Below are 23,427 nucleotides of genomic sequence, written 5' to 3'. Positions count from 1 at the left end.
TACCCCCCACAACACCTTCTAATAGTACTAAGGACCATTACCAAAACCCCGTTTGAACCCTTAGCAACATGTTCAATTCTACATATGTCTGTGAAAGTGTCCTTTCTAATGGCCATCACATCGGCTCGCCGTGTAGGAGAAATCAGGGAACTCATGGCCCATCCACCCTACATGATTTTCCACAAGGATAAAATCATGCTCAGACCTCAACCAAAGGTCCTACCAAAAATTATATCAGACTTCCATATAAACCAGCCTATTAACTTACCTACCTTCTATCTAAAGCCTCACCATAATGTGCAGGAAGCTGCACTGCACACGCTGGACGGGCACCAGCCTTTTACTTAGAACGAAACCCTTTAGAAAATCAGATAAGCTCTTCGTATTCATGGCAGAGTGTGCGAAAGGCAAGCCGATATCTACTCGGACATTATCTAAGTGTTTAGCAGGATGCATCCATTTATGCTATAAACAGAAAAATGTACAAGCTCCCTTTGGGACCAAAACACATTCAACCAGAGCAATGTCCACTTGTATAGCATTCCTCAAAAATGTTCCCATTACAGACATATGTAAGGCAGCTATGTGGGCCTCTGCACATGCTTTCACAAAACATTATGCCATTGATCTTGCATCCAGGAGAGATGCAATAGGACTGACCATACTTTCAACTGTCCAACCATCTGACACCAAAGTCCCTTCCACCAGATGAGGGGCAGTGCTTTATAGTCATCTAGAGTGGAGCACCCACAGGGGGACATATCTTGAAGAACCTCAGTTACTGAACAAGTTACTCATCTGATTTGATTAAGTCTGTACCAGGTAGACTGGGAGGGATGAAGCCTTCACAACTCAGTATTTTAAGAAATAGTGGCCAGATTTTGGGAAATTTTTTCAAAGGAAATGCTAATGTCAGAGCTGCCTCCTGCAGGCATAAAGGACAAGGGACAATCTGTGGTCTTCAACCTTTATTCATTTGTTGACTCCTAAAAAATTTCAGATGGAGGTGCAGACCCCTTTGGAAACCTTAGACATAGTCTGTGGACCCCCGGGGTTCCACGGACCGCAGGTTGAAAACCGCTGCTCTAGATACACTGTCACAACCATAGGTGAAAAGTCTTCTTTACACATTCCACATTTACTTCCGGCTAAAAGAGTGTAAAGCAATATGAATAGGTCACAAGGCACTCTTAGAACCCTACCCCACACTCAACTGAACAAGATTTTCAGACTTGGAAATGTATTTCGCTCTTCCTATAACTTTTCTTGCTCAGATATCCAGTCAAGGGCCCTTTGTACATCTGGAGCCAGGAAAGCTTTCTCTAGCATGATGGAGACTGAAAGGGTAGCAAATGACAAAAGATACACTCATTGGATAATGGCCAAAATTTTGGCATTGAGAAAACACTTTATTATGCAGTCATATTACCAGTTTTTCTCAAATTCAAGTTCTCATGCCTTGGAAAGGAAGAAAGCCAGCATTCCAAGATGTGACTACTTCCTACAGTTCAGACTTTACCTGTGTTTGGTTTCAGGTTACAAGAGTGCAAAGCATGTTTTCTTCTCATTTTTACATTTTAAGACTTCTGTAAGCAGTAACTCTCACTGGGCCTTTTCAAAGTAAAGAATGCTCAACACTGAAAATTTTCATTTTGGTGGACTACAATTTTAAGATCTCTATTTGAATCTCTGGAGTTGGCATCATTGAAAAGTTTCTTCTTTAGTGATAACGAGAGTCCTGTAGCACTTTAAAGACTAACAAATTTAATTTTTGCAGGCATAAGCTTTCGCGGGCTGTAACCCACTGCGTCAGACTAACACGGCTACCCCTCTGGAACTTCTTTAGTGATGCTAACCTCAAAAATCATTTCAGAATTTTGAGCTCTATTGGTATAATCTCAGTATTGTACCGTTCAAACAATAACATATCCTTGAGAAGAGTCCCCTCCCACTCCACAGTGTTCATCCTTAAAAAATACTGTCTTCCACAAATCTCAGAATAGATAAAATTCCTTCTTTGTAACTAAATTTAGCTTCTGATAAGGGAAAAAGATGCATAAATTTGATGTCAAGACTACTAAGTATTTATATCAAAAAGACGAAAACAATTCAGAAAGTCAAACTCTTTTTATCTTATAATATTCTGTCCAAACCAATAAGGTGTCAAAAGCCTCACTATTGAGGTGGATAAGTTCACACATCCCTCAAACTTAAAGCCAGTGGTTCTTTTCCACCTCAGAAGTTCAGAGAGCACTTCACTCAAGTGACAGGCACAGTTTGGGTAGAAAGGTTATATGTATAATACCAAGAAAATTCTGAATGTTATGTGACATGGCTGTCACCACTCATGCTAATTAAACAGAAATTGAGTGTACAATTTCGAAACAGAGGCGTCATTTGGTAGGAGAATGTCTCGATCTCAATAATGTCATGGCAGACTTTTCTATATGATTCTGAATATAGTTATCTGGTATTCTAATGATTTCTCATATCCACAAATCCAACTCATCAATTGATTTTTATATAATTATGTATGATGGCCAGGTTATGACTGACTGACTGATATGCAACTTTTTTTAAAGTAAAAATTTGTAGAAAGTTGACTTAATATATTTGGCTAGATGTTTTTATGCCTTGGAAAGTACCCTCTTCTGGATTATGATCTTTAATAATCTCTGATTGTTCTTTTCTTGCCTCAAGCAGGGTGGATTCATTTAAATTTGTGATTTTAATCAACTTTTTTCATTTGTACTTCATTTCTTTTCTAAAGGAAGGTGCGTTCTCATTGGTTGATATAACCATTAAAACTTGTTGATTTACAGCTAAATAGAGCTTTTACACTAGATTTGGTACATCTTTTTGCTATCTAAGAAGGTACCGTATAACTATAAACATTTAAGCAATTATATAGCTTAGTATTTTCAGATACTAAAATGTACAATTAATAAGAATGTTAGAAAATGCTGAATGATATTGCTTATTTACTAGATAATTCACTTTTTGCTCATGATTTGTGTCTAGCATTAGAATAGTAACTGGAATTTAATTAGACATACAAGAGTATATAAAATGTATTTGTATTTAAATAACCTTAAATGTTTTGGATACATGATCTTCTCTTATCAAAACACGTTTCACATTTACAACTAAATGACTTATTAAAGGAACAGAGGGATAGCTGTAGTCAGTGAATTAAACAGATTATTTCAGGTCAGCCTAGGAAAATTTTCAAATATGCCTAAATGAAAGTGACTGGAGCTTAAGTTCCTATTTGTTCAAGTCTCTTGAAAATGAGACAACAGTCTCCTAGATTATTTAGGCTGTCCTTCAAACTATTAAAACTATTAGATTTCATCTCCTCCCTCCTTTGTTTTTATTCATAGACTGGAAGAGAGAGAGAGAGTGAGACCAGTTTTTCCTGCTTTTAGAACGCCGAATCAATTTCTGAACTTTGAATGTCCATACTAGCACTTATGGTGGCAAAACATCTGTTGCTCAGGGGCAGTTGATGGACATTCATAACCCTTTATGTCTAAGCTGGATCCTGAAACAAAATGGAGAAAAAGTCAGACTCTCTGTCACTGAGTAGCACTTAGTGCACTGCTTTTAAAAAATGAGACTGTAAATGAGTGCCTCCTATTGCAGCTGTTTGTACCACTGTTTAAATGATGATTTATTCTAAACCCAGTTTTATAGGGAAAATAATTAATAAATCATAAGGTCCACCTAAATCTACTTAAAACCTTATCTCTAGCAACATGCCTAACAGCTTGAAAAAACACATTTTTTTTAAATGTTAAAATTCATAAGCGCCTAATAAAACTTACCTTTTTAAAGAGGAAATATTCACCTAGGATGTTTGATTATACTGAGCAATAAAAAAACCATTTCAGAAGTCAGCGGTAATAGTAAAAAGGTAATTGATAAATACTCCCACAACAAACTAACATGCCAGTTATATTTTTAACACAACCACTTTGAAATTCATAAGTAAGTAAGCCACTCAAAACAGATTTGTTACAATAAATCTAAGTTATCATTTATTAGCATAGTTAAACATGGTGGGCAGTCCATAAGAATGGTGCAAAAATAAGTTTACTTATAACCAGTTGATCCAGATTGTTCAGACATGTCCACGTCATCTTCAGTCATTGCCTTCTGAGAAGAATTTTTCATAATATTTCATTCTGACAACTAGGTCTTGCATCTCTTTGTTGCCCTGTCTACTTTTGGCACTTGTTCCTTTTTTTTAACCCAGAGATACAGAAATTTCTTGAAAATATTCCCAGGTAGGGTCTTGTTTATGATCTGCAACCATGGCAATTTTTTCCCCTCCAGTTTGAGGTGTTTGAAATCAACACTAGAGGCTGCACTCTGAAGAACGTTGTTCCTTCTTCCTAGAATGTTCTGCTTTGACATGTGTTGCTCCTTTCTGGGTGCACCCTCTGCTCCTTCTCCCTTGTTACATAACTCTCCCACCCTACTCCCACCTCTAGTCCCAGAAAAACAAAAGAATTTACAATAATCCTAGACCTGCTAATGTAACCCACATGTCTTTTGCACTGAAGTTTAGAGACTGGGAGGGAGGTAGTTGAGAAATTAATGGATTTCTGTTTGTATCTTTCTGTGTATGCATGCAAGAGGAAGGGTTGCCAACCTTCCAATGTTTCAAAACCATACGCTAACCATACACTAACCAAAAGCCTCCCTTCTCCTCCCCTCCCCTGGGACTCACCTGCTGCCTGCAGAGGCAGTCTGGCAGCTGACTCAGGACATTGTGTGTATGTGTCCGAAGGGGGGCAGTCCCTGGAGTGTTTAAGTATGGCTGACAAGAAAATTGATCACTGCGTGGAATGCTCACTGTCCCCCTTAGAAATGCTAACAAGTTTATTCAGCGAGGTTTTTGCTCCTATTTCAAATGTGGATCCTTCCCCCAGCCGGCACATCTCCCCAGGAGCCAGCCAGTTCCCCACAGAAGCTGTCCAACATCTCCTCCAGCAGCAGCTACTCTTCCCACCTAAACTCCATCCATGGTGGTGGTGGAGGCCAATTGTGGTAACCGGACTTTTGGGGCCTGGTCAGTACTTCTGATCAGACAGTGCCAGGTTCCCTCTTTGACCAGACTTTCTGGTTGAAAACCAGACCTAAGCAAGGCCACTGGAAGTGTCCAGAACCAGGCAGAAACAAGGGCTAGTATGCATCCGACAAAGTGGGTTTCTGCCCACGAAAGCGTATGCTCAAATAAATTTGTTAGTGTTTAAGGTGCCACAACTCTCAAGGGCTAGTAGTTACTTTCCAGCTCATGGGGAGGGGGGGAAACACTAATCTACTAATCTGCCCAGTAAGTTTCCATAGTGGATGGAGTCATAAATATTCATAATTTGAGAACTCTGACAATCAGAGCTCAGGTAGGGAGAAGCTATGAAATAGGAGTGAGAGACCACCTAGATGGGCTTATTGTATGATCCTGATGAGAATCATGATAGTGTCTCCTGGAGTCAGAGGGTGGGTCCCAGTGCCTTGTGAGGAGGGGAGAATCTCAGAGCCCAGCCTTCAGCTTCTGCTGGAATGTCTATATTGCTATTTTTAGTTCCATAGTGTGAGCCTGAGTCAGCTGACCTAGGCTCTGAGACTTGCTTCCATGGCTCCTTTTTTTTTTTTTTTTTTTTTTTTTTTTTTAAACGGGTAGACATACCTTTTAGACAGCTTGCTTCAGAATAGGAAGGCATCCACTAACTAAACTTACTTCTCTGAATGGAAATGGGTTTTCTACGTGGTCTGAACAGCAGCGCTTATCACCCTTACAGACGTTGGTCCTCAATATATTGGACCATTTGCTTTCACTAAAGCAGTTGGGATGATCCCTCAGCTCCAGTAAGATTCATCTGGCTGCAGGATAGAGACACATGATATTCAGTCACCCTGTAGTGGCAAGATGTTAGGGCACTGATCCATTCCTTTCTGCCAGTCAGGGAACTCCCTCCTCTTTGGGATCTTAACATATTGCTGGTGGAGTTGATGGGACCTTCATTCAAGCCTATGGCTATCTATTCCTTCTTCATCACTTTTGGATGAAAACAGAAATTCAGGCCCTAAAAGCAGGTCCTTCCTATGCGGTCATTCACAATAACTAGGTCACCCTGAGACCTCACCCTAAGTTCCTATCTAAGAGTATTTTCAGATTTTCACAACAGTCAAGCTATTCATCTCCCTGTCTTTTACTCAAAGCCTCATTCGTAACTGGCTGAAACAAGACTCTATACTCTGGATGTAGAGAGGACATTGTTCTTTTACCTGGACAGATTGATTAGGACTTCTTCTAGACTTATTGTGGCATTTGCAGAGCAAGTAAGTGTGCAGCTGATATCCCACACAGAGACTGTCCAGGTGGTTTTGGACTACATGTGTACCTGCTATATCCTTATGAAGAAGGCTCCACCTGGACACGTGGGGTCTCATTCAGCTAGAGTTCAGAAGACCTTTGTTGCTATTTTGAACAATGTTCCCCTGGGAGAAATTAGTAAGGCAGCAACAAGGAGTTCAGTCCACATGTTTACCACTCACTGTGCTTTGGTTCATATTCCTAGGTGAAGATGCAAGCTTTGGCAGAGCAGTCCTCCAGTTGATATTCCTGTAGAACTCCTCTTATCCACCTCTGGGAACAGGATGCTGTTGGCTACTCACGAAGTGGAGTCTATGTGGTCAATCACTCCATGAAGAAAATATGGTTACTTACCCTACAGTAATTATTATTTTTGAGATATGTTGTCCACACAAATTCCATGACCCATCTTCTGTCCCTGCTAATAAGATTCCTGTCTCTTGGGATTCATAAGAATTGGCAAAGGAACAGAGAGGTACTTAAGATTGCCACCTCATGTATATCCCTGACTGTGGTTGCACAGGTGCAATCCTAACGGACACAGTTATTTAAAAAAAAATCCAGTCTTGCATTCATGGGGTACATGAGCACAAAAGTGGAATCTGTATGGACAACACATCTCTAAGAGCCACTGTTACTGTAGGTAAGTAAGCATATTTTTCTTTCCAAAGAATTTTTTATGGTACTTTTAAACTTTTTTTTTGTTGAGATTTTTGGGGTCCGAAATATACAATTGGTGTTTACCTATTCATTTCTTTAGCCTTGTAAATCACAACAAAGGTGTCTGGAATACTGATGAATATTTGTTTTGTCATAAATAAGGCTAAGATTTTTGTCACAGCTATTTTTAGTGAAAGTCACAGACAGGACATAGGCAATAAATCACAGAAGTGGGAGCCTCACCGCCCAGTGATGAAGTCGTGGAAGCCATGTAAAATCACGGAATCTGTGACCTCCACGACCAACTCGTAGTCATATAGTGACACATTTGCAAGTCTAATAATCTTAGTCAGGAAACTGAATATTTGCATAATATTTTTGGAATCCAACTATAACCTATATGCTAGCGTTGTATTCTAGGCAGAGCAGATAACACCACCTGTATACTACTTCCTGATGCATTCCATGCTGTTTTTTCAGTTGCTTATAATTAGGCTAGCCAGAATTTGATATTAATTTGTTTATAATTTCAACAGATAATAACAATGTCTATTTTTATCAACTTAAATGTTCATAGTTGCAAGAAATTGTGAGGGGCAGGCAATTATTTAATGACAGTAGATGCTGAGATTCAAAATGTTAAAACTTCATAGTTGTTAAAACACAAATGCCAAACTATACAAAGTAAATATCTTTAAGTCAAACTCTTAGTTCTCAGGCAGTAACTTTTTCTTTCTTTGCCTATCTATAAATATACATTATTATCAATGGAAATATTTTTCCATCAGTGTGTGTGTGGTGAAATGAACATTTGCTGACACTTACTTACTAATTAAAAATCAAATCCTTCCAAGTCTACTTATCACTTGGGCAAAATATAACCAGCTAGGCTGAGATTCCCATGTTGGGTGGCTATCTTACGCTGGGTATTATTGGAAAATCTTCCAAACAGTTTAGCTGTTTCCTAGAATGAGGTTAGGGAAAAATATTTTGTCCATGTTAAATCCTTATAGCTGTTTCCTTGAGAAATGTTAGTGTTTCCATGGGGAAAGGCAGACTGATTATACCAGAGAACACTGTAGAGAGACTACGTGCAGATCCTCAGAGACAGAGGGGATACTTCTACCTCAGCATTGATGCTCTCACAAGTGCCTATTCCTCACTAAGCATCAAGGCAATCTTCCTTGCTGGGACAGATATCATCAGTGGACCTCTCTTGTCTGCAGGAGAAACTGCTTATATCTGAGGAATGAGATGAGACTCTTTTTTTAGAGAAACCACACAAATCCCCTTTTGGAGGACTGTACAGATGGCACCTTACCAGAAGATCAGATTGGCTGGTTATACCCAGTAGGTCTGGGTTAGGAAAAAAAAAACCCAGCCAAGATTCTGTCTCCACCTGTTTCTGAGTATACAGGATATATCCTGTATCAACTGAAGGGCAATCATTATATTACTTGTACTGTAATAGTTCTTGGGGTACCTGGAAGTATGAGTCACCTTGTTACCCCTTGTCTCTACCGCGAGGGAGTCTTGTCCTTGGTGGTCTGGTGTTAGCTCCCTAACACCAACAGGCTTTCAGCCACTCAAGTACTCTCTTCTGGGCTGTGCCAGCCCTGTTTTAGCCTTGCAGATTAACAAGAGAGGCATGATAGTTCCCGAGTCCCATTGAAGTGTTCCTTTGTGATATCCAGCCCCTGACACCTGCTACTCACAGAAATCCCAAATCCTCTTTTTTCCAAAGGAGCAGAGTATCCCAACTTGAATTAGTGCTCCTATATAATGCACAACACTTAGGAGCACTTTAAATGAATCTTCTTTTGTTTTATTTTAGGAAGTAAACAAAAGTGTGCAAACAAATGGTTACAATAAACCCGTCCCCCCATAAAATGCAAACTATTAATAAAGTATAGGCCCTATTTACCTTACCTATCTAATAAAGTAGCATTTCCCCTCAAAGGTCAGAGCTGCTTGCTTCTCAAGGAACAGGATCCAATCTTTTGTGTAACACTGCCACCGAACAAGATGTCTTCTCAGTGAATAGATACAGAGTGTCTTTCTCTATCTTGTGATATTCTGAATCAGTCTGTGTGTGTCTATTCACAGACAGGGTGATCCCCTGTCTATCATAATGTTCCTTTTTACCTCAAGTGGTTTCAGTGTTTATCTTTGATGGTTTTTCCATTGACTTTTCTGTGTCATTGGAATGGTGGATATTCAGTAATAAATTACATAATCGGCTAGCCAGGGAGGGATGACTACTCCCTCCCACTTGAATGAGTCATCACCTGAGACATGATTCCCTGGTAACTCACTTTACACCAAGATCATAAGAGGATAATTTTCAATATAGTTATATTATTCCTTAAATATTACCTGTCCCCATATCTCACCATGATTGAATATTCATAAATTACAAGTTTACAGTAGAGACTCCCTCACATTGTACCCTTAATGGATAAACATAATGAAAGTGGTGTATTGGGTGAAGTGAGTTTGTCAGGTCTGAGACAGGATTGCTTATAAAGAACAGTGAATCCTTTGCCTGCTGATGCCAATGTGCTTATACCCAAAGGCCAACTCTATGGTGGTATCCGCAGCATAGGAAAGAGTTAGGGGCAACAAGGCATCTCACTGTGCCCCTTCTGACAGAGAGCAATGTAAACTGAACACTTCTCGCAGCAAAGTCTACTTGTCCAGCTCACTAGGCCTTCAAGTAGCCAACTATTAAGTCATTATGTCCTATTATGATTGTCTTATGGGATGCCATGAGCCTCATCCTGGACTCTTCCTGAGGACCAGAAGGAAGTAGCCAGGACCCTGGTCACCAATGATCATTATCTGATGCTTCAGACAGAAATACAAGAACAGTGACCCCAAGTGTCGGTCTTGTGAGGTACTCCTGGTTAAGATCCTTACAGGTGAATCTCACAGCTGTATCCCAGGAGAAAACAGAAGGCCACTCTTTTGAGAGCACTGGCCTGTAGTGACCAAAGTGATGAGGCTGTAGAGAAGGTTAAGGCTACTGCACCCGCCTTGGGAATAATACAGTCCTTTTCTTCAACTTGGAAAACTTTCTACCCAGCATTCTACTTCTAACGACAGGTTTTTTCACAACATCAAGGGATTCACTCTGAGACAGTATCAGCTGCTTCCTAAACCTGTTACTGGCAAATGACCTCAGCAGCTGAAGAGCAAGTCCTCATGTCCTCAAAGCCCTCAGCATCAACTTCTAAAAAGCAATGTTGAAGGTGCAGTCCAAAACTAGGCATCAGTTTGTAACCTCTCCAATCCTTCCTTACTTATCTCCTTTCTTTTGGATTTTCTCTCCTCCTCCTCCTCCTCCAATGCCTAGTGCATTATTACATTGAACACAGAGTACTGAATGTTATCTGCGTTGGATGCTCTATACAGTTCTGCACCTGACCACCTCACCATTTTCCTTCTTCTTTCTTCAGACCTGTCTCAGAGAGTCCTATTGGAAGAAGTGGATTCCCTTCTCAAGAAAGGAGCCTTACAGGCGTTTCTACAGGAACAGTGAGGGGAAAGGATTATATTTATACTATTTCCTGATTCCAAAGGAGGGCAACAGCTTCAAGCCAACTTGGACTTCAGAAAGATTAACAGATTTAAGAGAACACTTAAATGCAGGATGCTCATTCTGCAGGACATTATATCTATCTTATCCCAGAGAGATTGGATTATGGCTCTCAACTTGCATGATTCCTGCCTTGTGACAGTCAAACACACTTTCTTCAAGTATCTGAGGTTTTTTGTGGGGATAAGATATTGCCAGTTCAGAGACGTTTTCAGTTTACCCATCTTTCCACAAGTCTAAGCTAGTGCCTTGTAGTGATTACTGCACATCTCAGACACCAAAGGATATATATCTAAACCATACCTTTGACTGGCTCCTAAGGTTCAGCTCCCAAAAAGACTTCCCTCAGCAATCCAATATATGTGTAACCTTTTACAGTTTTAGGGATTGTTAATCTTGTGAGAGAAGACCTCACTTCAGACCACACAAAGAATAATCTTCGTCAGAGTAATCCTGGACTCTATTTGGGCCAGTTCCTTTCCTCCAGAAGAGAGAGTTTTCAAAATTCAAGACTCCCTGATAATTCTCAGGGAACAACTGACACAGACCACACAATTATTCCTAAAAATACTAAGCCTGAATGCTTATAACAACCTACATCACACCTTATGATTGTCTGAACATGAGACTCTTGAAGCTGTGGGTGATAGGCAAATACAAACGTACATAGCATTCAAAGGAGACTGACCATCTCGCCTCAAGTTCCTGAATAGCTTTGCTGGTGGAAGAACAGGGATAACGTTCTCCAGTGGGGTATCTTTTTTGCTTCATCTTTCCTCAAGGCCTTTGTCCTGTCTCTGCGTTATCATGTAGTACAGGTACTTTCAGCCAGTGCCATGGCTATTTACACATCAACAACCGGGGAGGAGTGTAGTCCCAGGCCTTAACAGCAGCAGCAAGAAAAGTGGGGTTTTTTTGGGGGGTGGGGGGGTGGTTATGTGATGTATCCAGAACCAAATTTCCCCAGTACTCTTCACCTTGCTGGGGAGAAGTATATCCAGACAGTCTCTCTCAGTAAGAGGTCTCAGGATCAACCCAATGGTCCTTGATAGCAATGGAATTTCAGCATATTATTTCACAGATGAGGTCACCCAGCAATAGACCTCTGTGTGTCTGAACAAAACACCAAGTGTCATGTATACTGTACAAGAGCACACAGAAACCAAAGATCCCTCTTCGATGTGTTTCTGCTTCACTAGAGCTAACATCTTCTATATGCCTTCTTTCTAATTTCTCTGATTATCAGAGGCCTAGGAAGATCAGATTGGTCACAGCAAATATTATGCTATATGTATAACACCACTATATAGCAAAGTGGTACTACATCCATATTGTAGCCAAGACTCCCCACCCATGTTCTGCTGGTGAAGCATTGCTTGCTAATCTCCCACAAATGGAAATATATAGAGAGGCCCTTGAAGAGAAGTTTCTTACCAATAGCTGTTTGTTCTTTGAAAGTTGCCTCAATATAGTCCTAGTACCTACCAACCTTACTCTCTACCTCAGAGTTCTGTAGAACATTAGGACTTGCAGTTGCCTGGGGGTGATGAAATTGACAAATTGTTTTTAATGATCAGAAGAAACAGAACACATTTTTTTAAAAGGTAAAGAAAAAATTATGGAGAGAAAAACTAAAACACTAATATGGAAAGTAGGAGAGGCTGATGGACTAAAGTGAAATGTAGATGGAACCAAAGAATTGTAAATCTGGCCTTCCAAGAAGTGCTCTGTTTGGGCAGGAACTGGCTAATAAAACTGGTGTGAGGTACCATCCATCTCAAACCCAGCTCGTTCAGACCTGGGTAATTATAGGCCTGTCAGTCTGACATCAATCCTGGGGAAGATAATAGAGAGATTGATATGTGATGCAATTAATAAAGAATTAAAGGACAGTAATGTGACTAATGCAAATCAACATGGCTTTTTGTCAAATTAATTGGGTTTTTTTTTTTAATGATGATGCTACCGCAAGTTTGGTTGATAAAGGTAGTAGTTTGATGTAATATACTTAGACTTCTGTAAGGCATTTTGGTTCAGTACCACACAACATTCTCATATAAAATTAACATGACACAAGTTAAATGGACTAAACCTGGCTAAGTGATAGGTCTCAAAATGTAATAGTAAATGGGGAATCATTACTGAATGTGCCTGTTTCTAGTGGCATACTGTGGGGATCGGCTCTTGGCTCTACGCTATTAAACATTTTTATCAATGACCTGAAAGAAAATATAAAATCATCACTGATAAATTTTGCAGATGACATAAATTGGGGAAGTGGTAAATAATGAAGGAGATGGGTCACTGATTCAGAGTGATCTGGATTGTTTGGTAAGCTGGGTGCAAGCAAACAATATGCATTTTAATACAGCTAAGTGTAAATGTATACATCTAGGAACAAAGAATGTAGGTATTATTTACATGATGGGGGACTCTATTCACCAACACACCCAAATCTTTTTCAGAGTTACTGCTTCCCAGGATAATCAGTTGAACATGAGCTCCCAATATGATACTGTGGCCAAAAGAGCTAATGCGATCCTGGGATGCATAAACACAAGAATTTTAAGTATGGTAGAGAAGTTATTTTACCTCTGTGTTTTGGCAGTGGTACAACTGCTGCTGGAATGTTGTCTAGTTCCGGTGCCTACAATTCAAGAAGGATATTGATAAATTCGAGTGGGTTCAGAGAAGAGCCATGAGAATGATTAAAGAGTTAGAAGACATGCTTTATAGTGATAGACTCAAGGAGCTCAATGTATTTAGCTTAACAAAGAGAACATTGAAGGATGAATTAATTACAGTCTGTCTCTACATGGGGGGCATTATTTAATAATGAGCTCTTTAATCTAGCAGAGAAAGATATAACACAATCCTATGGCTTTGAAGCTAAAAAAAATTCAGACTGTAAATAAGGCGTAAATCTTTAGCAGCGGGAACAATTAATGATTGGAACAGTTTACCAAGGGTTGTGATGGGATTCTCCACTGACTACTGTTAAATCAAGATTTGATCTTTTTCTAAAAGATATGCTGTGGGAATTATTTTGCTAAAGTTCTATGGACTGTTTTATACAGGAGGTCAAAATGTCCCTTCTGGCCTTGGAATCTATGAATTTCAATACTATAACTTTATGCAACAATAGGTAAAATTGGTATCCAAATTGTAAAATAAATTATATTAAATATAATGCATGCCAGATTCTTAGTGATTTGGAAAAGGCCTATGGATTCATGGATATCATTTCTAGAAGATTCATTTATATAAGTTTTCTTTTACATGAGTTGATAGATGGAGGAGGCTAGGCAGTGGAGAGAACTCTGGGCTACAGGTATTCCAAAGATTAGATTTTAAAAAAAATATATTTTTCTCAGTTCACTGTAATTCTCATTGTTACTTTCTCTTCCTTTTCAAAAAATAAAAGAAATTTGTATTAATATTATTACTGTTTCACAATTGTTATGTACAATAGGAATTTGACTAATTGCATAATACCTTACAATAATGCTAATACAACAGTTTGAAAATTTAACAGGAAGAAGATGGTAAAAGAGATCATAAAAAAGATGGTCTAAGGCAGCAGTTCTCAAATTGTGGGTTGGGATCTCGTTTTAATGGGGTCACCGGGGCTGGCTTTAGACTTGCTGGGGCCTGGGGCTGAAGCTGAATCCCGAGGGCTTCAGTCCTGGGTGCTGGGACTCAGGTTTTGGCTTCAGCCCTGGGCGGCAGGGTGTAGGTTATAGCCTTCTTCCCAGAGTTGAAACCCTCAGGCTTTGGCTTTGGCTCCTCTGCCTGGAGTGGCGGGGCTCGGGCTTCAGCTTTGGCTCTCCTACCCGGGATGGCAGGGCTCAGGTTCAGGCCTTGGTTCCCCCCTCCCAGAGTCGTATAGTAATTTTTGTTGTCTGAAGGGGGTCGTGGGACAATGAAGTTGAGAGCTGCTGGTCTAAGGATTACTACAATCTGGAATAATACTAGAGAACCCACAATGCTTTTATAGGGAAATGTGCAAACATAATTAAAAGATAGACTACTCTCCTACTGTATGTCAGTTGTATCCTCACTTGAGGTTATATTAACAAGCAATTTTGTAGCTTAAAACTTAGACATAAGGTTGCAGCAAAATAAATGTGCTCAATTATTATGTTTGGATACAGAAAAATACTTGAAAAAGTAGTTAGGCACATATGTCCTTAGAAAAGGAAAATACAAACATTAAGTATTGCAGTAGAAATAACAGGTGAGAAAGTGTCCCCCTTGTGGGATCTGAAAGAAATCCTAGTGAGTAGCTACCTGACTCTTATAGCTTTGTAAGGAGTATAGTTGTTTCTAAAGGAAAGTGTTAGACTCATTTTTCCTGTATAGAAAAAGTGCAGTGCATTTTGCCTAGAGAAAGACTGGAAAAATAATGTTATCAAGGAGTGTTCTCTTGTACTGATCTTAATGAATATTTGGAGAACTTATTCAGTACCTAAGTAATCTTCAGACACTTCCATAATGGAGTCTATAGCTTGCATCTCACACCCATTCCTTCATTTGTCATCCAACTTGTTTGTTTTTTAACTGAGAGTTCAGCCTGTTACTTTTACGGGATGTTGTGAAGAAAAACTCTCATGTTTCAATTACTCAGATATTATAACAGTGGAGGCCATATTAGTACCTGAACAGATGAAGTAATTTGTCCAAGATCACACAGGTGAGCTGATGGCAGAGTCAGAAATAAAACCCAGAAATCCTGACTTTCTGTCCTCTGGTCTAATCCCTAGATCACACTGCCTCTTAAAATAGACATACTATGGGTTTCTTATGCTGGCTGTACAGTTAACTAAAGTGCTGTTTACATGCACTGGATAGCAATACAGCTCTGGAACTTTTATGAAGCCTATCTCTGCCTCCACACAGTTTTGAAATGAGTCCTCTTCTCATACTCTACTCCTTTCTTTTCATCTTAATAAAAGCCATTTTAACCCACCCATATTGATCTTGCACTGTCAGGTTATCTTCTGTGCTTCTGGGACTTCTTCCATTCTCAATTTGTTTTTCATTCTGTTCACTGCAGTCCAGTACAAATTTGGTATGGAGCAAAAGTACCTTTTGCAGTAGAAAGAAAATCCAGTTTAGGGCTTGATCCTGTTTCCACTGAAGGCAGTAGAGAGATTCCCTTTAACTCCAGTGGGAGTGGAATTGGGCCCTTATCCTTTATTGCTTAACGCTGGAACCCAAAACATATTTTTTTAAAAATTAGGGATTATTCTCCTGCCCCAATACATTTTTAATTTGTCAGAAAACAATTTGTGGCAGGTCTAGATCAGCATTATTCAAAAGGGGGGTTGGTTTAGGGACGGGTACTGGATTGAGTTGCCTCTCAATTGCTGTCTTACACGTAGTTCAAGAATCACAAGTAGTGAACAAAAGTTAACCTGTCATGGCTGTTGGATGTGAATGAGTTGATTGTCCTAATCAAATTTATATTGGATAACTGTTACTATTAACTATACTACAGAAGTACAGAGAAGTCCTGATTCTTGTACCTCCATGTCCAAGATTTCCTGCCGTTAGCTCCTGAGATGGAGATTAGGATGTAATGTGTTTTATTATCTATTGGAGGCAAAGAGATTTCTTTTTCTGGTGGGGGGAGAAAAAGAGGAGGAGGTGAGGCATAAAGTTTGTTGCTAAAAGTGGAAATATTCTGTGTGGGCATTTAGTGACAGCTCATAAATGTCTTTTGATATGGCATTTCCTTTTTTAAGGCTTGCATTGGGTAGCTATGTCACTTGGGCAACCTTAACTGGTTTTAAACAAAGTTTTTGTAAGAATTTTAGTTAAAAAGTATATTGATATACAATATTATATCTTTCTTTGTCTACTTTGAGCAGATCTAAGGAAAACGACCCAGGTAGTTTTTTCTCTTATAACTTAGTATCTCCATTTCTTTCCTATAAGGGTCTCAATTTATTCCTCTTTTAATTCTCATCTCCTGAAGGCAGTGTAGTTTTAGGATACTTACGTTTTAGATTAACTAGGATAATCAGACCAATGCTTAAGTCTGATTTTAATGAAATCCTGCTTTTATCCAATTTTAAATCTGAGGATTGTCAAGTGACTCACTGAAGATCAAGCAGTAAGTATCACAGCCCATTTTAGCACCATCCTATTTCCACGCTCATTGTACATATTGTCTCTGATCAGCATAGGAGTATTAGGATCTGAGTGCAAGCATTTGATATTTGATTGTCTGAGCTAGTAATTTTGACAGCAGAAGACTTTCTAAAACAGATTCATTTAATGTAAGAACGTTAAAGGAAATCATGAAAATGACTGAACATTTCTTCTTTTCACAGTCTGTGTTTTGTATACACAAGGTATTGGAAACAAAGAATGGAGAGAGGTAAGATTTTTTTTATCTGCATGTTTTTGTTTTTAATTTTTTAATAAAGTCTGGTTGTTTGTCATGGCAAAAAAGGGAAAAGTCATGATTGGTTAGTTGGTTGTTCTGCAAAAAAAAAATCAAACTCTCAAATGTACAGGAAAAAATGCCAAAATACCACGGGTCACTTTATTTTGAACACTTGTATTTATGTATTCTGTATTGCATTTGAAAATGGTTACATCCATTTAAGAAAGAAGGTGAGTGTTCCATACTACCTTCCACCATAAATAAAACCAACTTAATTTTAAAAAAATATGGAGGAGGCTAGCTAGGTTTGCAAAGGCCATTTGGGAAGAGGAGGGGCAGGAGGAGGAAGTTCAAGGGAGGAGGAGAATAGATTGCTAGCAGTTTTTGTCACAGATTACTAATTGTTTTACCTCTCAGAACTGGTGTACTGGTACTTTACAGTTGTCATACATTAGAGTTCTTAAGGTGACTGGGTGCCTTGAGATTCTAAATTGGAAGAAGAAATTCATAGTTGTCACCAGTTGGAATCATCCCAAGTGGTAATGACTGAAATGTGTTACCATCTTATAGTTGTTCATTGTCCTGAACTAAATAAGTTAGTGGCCTCAGTTCAGTTTCTAGGAGACAGATGTCCATATCACTTATGCATAGTACTGTACTCTTGTTGGCACTCTTAGCAAAGAGGCTAGGTATTCAGTGGAAATTTAACTTCCTGTCTTACTCTCCTGGTCAAAGCAGAGACTTATTGGTGTAACAGTGTAGGAAAGCAATGATGTTGTGTGTGTTGTACCTGTTCTCCTATTAGAGGACTTCATTTTGCAGGACTGACAATTCTGTATCTTTCATCACTAAATTCACTAACAGCAATAAGGGGAAAATACCTTCTACTATAGATTAAAAATGTGTTTTTTAAATGATTAATTCGGTATCAAAATATAATTCTTAGCAACCAGGTATAACAGAAAATGACTCTTGGGTTCATTCTCTAGTGACCAGATGGAAATTCTTTAAGTTGTTTGATCCAGCAGGGGAAAGCATGCCAGCCTTTTTTGTCCTATAACTTAAGAACCACTAATGCTTCAATCACTAGTTCCTTTCAAAAGTCATTGGAGGAGATTCTCTATTGTGAAAAGCTTGTGTACCACTTTGTTGAAGCCTCTTCAGAAAAGTTGCTTGTTTTATTCGGGATCATTGTTTTCTGCTAGTTTTGTTAAATAAAATAGAATGTTTGGATCAGCTCCCATTAATAGTAGTCACCATTTGTGTTGTCAAAGGCTTTGAACCAAGAGGTTTGAACCTGCCTCAACTGGCTTAGTTTCTTTATGCTAGGTACAGGCCTCTTACGATCTGGAGTCAGTGGAAGGCTGAACAACTGGCTTTTCAGAGCATTGCTGCCCTCTGCTTTGAAGCCTCTGAGATCCTATGGGACTTTTGCTGCCTCATCCGCGGTTTACAGTTCTAATATAACAATCAGCATCCCTCTCCCACCCAGCCCTATGTCTGTAATTTCAACTATTCCTAGACACCAAGTTCCACTACTTCTGTATTTTCCTTCCTCTGATTCTAACACCTCCCTCTCCTCCAGCCACTCATCAAGAGAAGCTTACTTTACTTTTCTCCTGCTCCCTCCCCCGTCCTTTCAGAGTCCCCCTCCCACTGCTGAGCATAAAGCAGAGTGGTGCCCCTGAAGAGTTCTTTTTGCTTTGACTGGGCAGAAGTTTTCTGCTTCGAGTCTCCTCTTCCAGCTCTCACTCTCAACAGAGCAGGGGATGGTGGAGGAGTTGGGATCTAGAGAACTGTCCAGGAGTGTCAGGATGGCAGCAACAGTAGTAGCCTCTCTCTTGCTAGGTAGCAGAATTCAGGAGATCAGGTTAGCTTTTGAAGAGGTGCCCCCTAGCTCAGGAGGAATTTTTATCATGATGTTTATTCCAGTTTTAGGAATTGGATTAAAATGGACACTTTGACATGCAGATACTAAGAAGCTGAGCCATGTTTTTGTCATGTTGAGAATTAATTATGTCTGGCTTTTGTCTGTCACAATAGAGTAGACTCTCAGCATTACACTTATTGTGAAATTCAGGGTTCAGAGTCTGGTATCTTTATGGGGGTAGAGTTAAGGTTGTGTGGTGTATACTGTGATGAATTATGATTATACCAGTGGTAAGATGTTTGTGGGTGGAGAAATAACCAAATAACAGTATATTCTGTTTAACTTTTCACTTTCCTATTTTCATTGGTATGTTGTGTGGTGTAACCTTAACTATTTAACAATGCAGTTTTTGAGTACATATGTATTAGATTTTTGTAACACTTGAGCATTAAACATTTTTGATTTCTTGCCTACATTCTGGGGTGAGGGATGTGCTGGAGCTGTGCAGAAGGAATGAGGTACTTAGAGCTTTGCTGAGAAAGGGGGATACAACTGAGTACCACCCTTAACCCCTTCTCTCCCTGTGCATCTGCCTTCCTTCTCTTTCTCCAATTCATCTTTGTGGAACACCTGAGCAGAGAAGGCTTGAGTGTCAATTAAACACAGCAGATATTGTTTCACCAGTTCCCTAATTTCCCCATCACACCTACACCCCAAAACTCTGTCAGTTTCCATCCCCTGCTTTAAGTCCTAGGTAGATGTCTTCTGCACCTCATCCACTGCTATTTTGCCAACTGAACAAAGGAAGAGGAAGTTGAACAATGTTCTTCTTATGTGCTAAATCCTATGCAGAAATATGAAACATATGCTAGTTTTGAGCTTAATAAAGTGTTAAATTTTCAAAAAAGTTGTCTATCTTGCACTGAACAGTATTAAATATTTTCATAATCATAAATATTTGTCAGTTAATGGATGCTCTGGAATCTGAGCTTCCTTTTAAAAAAATAAAAGTTTAGTTCTCATGGTTGTGAAGACAACCTTGAAAATGTGAGCCAGCTGTAACTGATTCACTATTGTCTGCATTAGTGTGCAGACAGCTGGAAAGATGCTATCTTCTGCATTCATTTCAATGAAGATGTTAATTCTGGAACCTATAGAATAATAATTTAAAGGTGTACTTTTATTTACTGTTTCATCATTAAAATTTTAACAGAAACATCCATCTAATGTCTGGGCCATCTTTTTTTGGGTGGCCATAGTGAAATACCAGCTGTTATAGGCACATAGAGGTAGCAGCACATTTTATGTTTTCTTCACAAACCTGAGAGCTAAAAATATACTTTTAAATAAAATGAAAATTTAGATTCTAGAGCATCTGTTTAACATTCAGTCTTCCATACAGATAAAGTTGTCTTGCACCCTTCACCCAAATTCCTTTCTAAAGTAGTGTCTGACTTCCATCTCAACCAGGCCATTGACCTTGGCTTTATTTTTCTAACAACCTCATTAGCTTCCAGGGTGGGGCTTTTGTGTGTGTGTGTGTTTCCTGCCTAGCTTGCCATAGCTAAGAGAGCTAGAATATTATTGGATAGCTCAGCCAGTTCTGGCTGGTCTTGAGATGAAGAATAAACTCAGTCTGTATGTGTTTACATGTCTGTGTCCCTGTCTGCTGGTTTTTCTCTCAGAGTGCAAGTAACTTCCAAGTATCCAAACACAACAAAGTGGCGATGAGGACAATGGACCTGTGCCTGTACTCTACTGGTGAGAAGCAAAAGTAAAACATAAGGAAAACCTTTTGCCATTCTGTGTAGCTGCACTGTTCCTGCTGATGGTAGAAACCCGAAAGTAAAGCAGAAAGACTACAAAGGGGGAGGCAGTGTTGTGCTACTAAAAGGAAATTACCAGTAATTGTGTGTCAACAAGCTCCAACACACATGAATAAAATACACTAAAAAAGAAGGAAAAAAAGACAGCAATGGTTACAATTTCTGGGCCCCGGGGGCATTTTGATGAAACTGTTGAGCAAAGGAGCTTGTATACTCAGCGTTTTGAGTTTTTTTGTCATTGCAAATGGAATTGAAGATGGTAAGAAGGTGGCAACTTTCTTAAGTGTTCTGGGAGTTAAAACATTTAGTTTGCTGCGCAGCGTAGTGCAACCTGATAAGCCAGGCACAAAATCTTAGTCACATTGTGAAAATTCTGGAGGTATATTTTTCCCCAAAACCACTGGTAATTGCAGAGAGATTTAAGTTTCACAAAAGGAATCTAGAAGAAGGTGAGAAAATTGCCCAATTTGTAGCAGTTCTTAAGAAGCTTTCTGAGCACTGTGACTTTAAAAATGTGTTAAATGACACCCTGCGTAATAGGTTAGTCTGTGATCTGCACAGTGAAGCAATACAGAAACGCCTATTGACAGAGGCCCAGTTCACCTGGCAGAAGGCCATTGAAATTGCAGTTTCCATGGAACCTGAAAGCAAAGGAAGCACAACAACTAAATGCATCAACCAGAGTGCATAAGGTGTAACCAAAACATACCAACAAGACAGTAGTGAGCAGGGAATGTTACTGCTGTGGAAAGCCTGATCACCATGCATTGGAATGCTGGTGTAAAGACCTAGTGTGTCAACAGCGTGGCAAAAAGGGACACATTGAGCATTCCTGCAAACATAAGAAAAAAGAGTCAAACAGAACAGGCAAGCAAGAGAAAAAGAAGCCTGCTGTCTGGCAGACCAAAAAAAAAAATCTGCATGTAATAGAGCAGGCTCAGGATAATCAAAGTGACACCCAATCAGAAGAAGTGCCACTCCACATCTTGTCCATTGCAGTTGGCTCACATAAATACAGGGTAATCCCGCTGTTGGAAGGTAAACCTGTACGCATGGAACTGGACGCTGGTGCAGCAGTTTTGCTGGTCTCCGACACTGTGTATAAAGAGAAGCTAAAGCATCTCCCACTTCAGCTGACGAAAATTGTTATGAGGATGTAAACTGGAGAAGCTGTACCTATGTTGTGTACTACTGATGTTAAAGTGGAGCTGAATGGACAGACTGCTCAATTCACACTGTTTGTGGTGAAGGCAATTACCTTGCCTTAATTGGGAGGTCATGGCTTAAGAAGATCCAGCTGAATGGGGTGGAAGCGCACAGGATGGCTAAAGGAGAAACAGATCTGACAACTGTATTAAAGAAACATGCTGCTGTTTTTGAAGGGGACCTGGGAAGTATGAAAAGATAGCCAACCAAAATGTCTGAAAGCCAGAACTGTGCCATATGCCATCAGGTCAGCTTCAACTTTTGGCCTGGAGTGCCTGGTCAAAAATGGAGTCCTAGTACCAGTTACCCACAGCCAATGGGCAACACCAATCATTCCAGTATTGAAGAGAGATGGCTCCATTCAGATAAGTGGGGATTTTAAGGTTACTATTAACCTAGTATTGTGTGCAGAACAATACCCTCTTTCCCACATCGATGACCTCTCTGCTGGCTTGGCTGGTGGACAAAAGTTCAGCTAGATTGATCTGTCAGGTGTATTTACAGATGCATATCAGTCAGAAGTCCCAAGAGCTGTTAACTATCATGACACATAAAGAGCTGTTCTGATACTGTTGCTTGCCCTTCGGAATGATGTCTGTTCCAGCTTTGTTCCAGAGGGCTATGGACCAGATCTTGAGTGGCTTGCCAGGAGTCCAGTGCTATATTGACGACATCTTGGTCACTGGCCAGAATGAGGAGGATCACCTTAAGAACTTGGATTCTACCTTGCAAAGACTGGAAGAGTATGGCCTATGAGTCTGTAAAGACAAACGTGAATTCTTCCAGCCCTCTGAATATTTAGGACATGTCATTGATGCTACTGGCCTTTGTAAGGTGCCTTCAAAAGTCAAGGCCATTGTGGAAGCTCCATCTCCTCAAAACATGAACCAACTACATTCTTTTTTAGGGCTATTGAACTATTAAGGAAAATTTATTTCACAGTTAACAACACTACTAAAACCACTACATGAACTTCTCTGCCAAAACAAGGTCTGGAAGTGGACTGAAGCCTATGATGTTGCATTTTTAACAAGGCTAAATGTGCATTGCTTAATTCAGAGGTTCTGTCACATTTTGACCCGTCCTTACATGTACAGTTGGCCTGCGATGCCTCTCCTTATGGCGTGGGAGCGGTCATGTCACACATTATGCCTTCTGGAGAGGAGAGACCCATTGCTTTTGCATCATGTACATTAAGCAAGGCAGAAACTAACTATGCCCAAATCGAATATGAAGCACTTGGAATTGTTTTCAGAATTTGGAAATTTCACCAGGACCTGTTTGGACGGAAGTTCACACTTCTCACTGACCATCGACCTCTAACATCACATTTTGGACCACGCACAGGCATCCCACCACTGACTGCTAGTCATATGCAGCAGTGGGCATTGTTGCTTTCCGCACACACATATGAGATCAAGTTTCAGAGATCAATCCTGCACTGCAATGCAGATGGTCTCTCAAGACTGACTTTACAAGGTAACCATCAAG

General features: G+C 39.7%; 1 protein-coding gene across 7 annotated transcripts in view; it reads left to right on the top strand.

The window, feature by feature from the left end:
- Positions 1-23,427, top strand: part of CPNE8 (copine 8) — a 207,689-nt gene that overhangs the window by 18,578 nt on the left and 165,684 nt on the right. For all 7 annotated transcript variants that reach the window (XR_010922877.1, XM_067564411.1, XM_067564412.1 and 4 more), the window contains exon 3: positions 16,979-17,025. Coding sequence is in view for 6 of the 7 variants with exons in the window: in XM_067564411.1 (XP_067420512.1) it covers positions 16,979-17,025 (47 nt within the window). In the remaining variant the exon portion in view is untranslated. The remainder of the gene's footprint in view (positions 1-16,978; positions 17,026-23,427) is intronic.

This window comes from Emydura macquarii, unplaced genomic scaffold (assembly GCF_026122565.2).
Source record: "Emydura macquarii macquarii isolate MOO-44397 ecotype Brisbane River unplaced genomic scaffold, CSIRO-AGI_Emac_v2 contig_2636, whole genome shotgun sequence".
NCBI lineage: Eukaryota > Metazoa > Chordata > Testudines > Chelidae > Emydura > Emydura macquarii.
The sequence above is the reverse complement of the archived record's forward strand: the minus strand, read 5'-3'. Positions and strand labels throughout refer to the sequence as shown.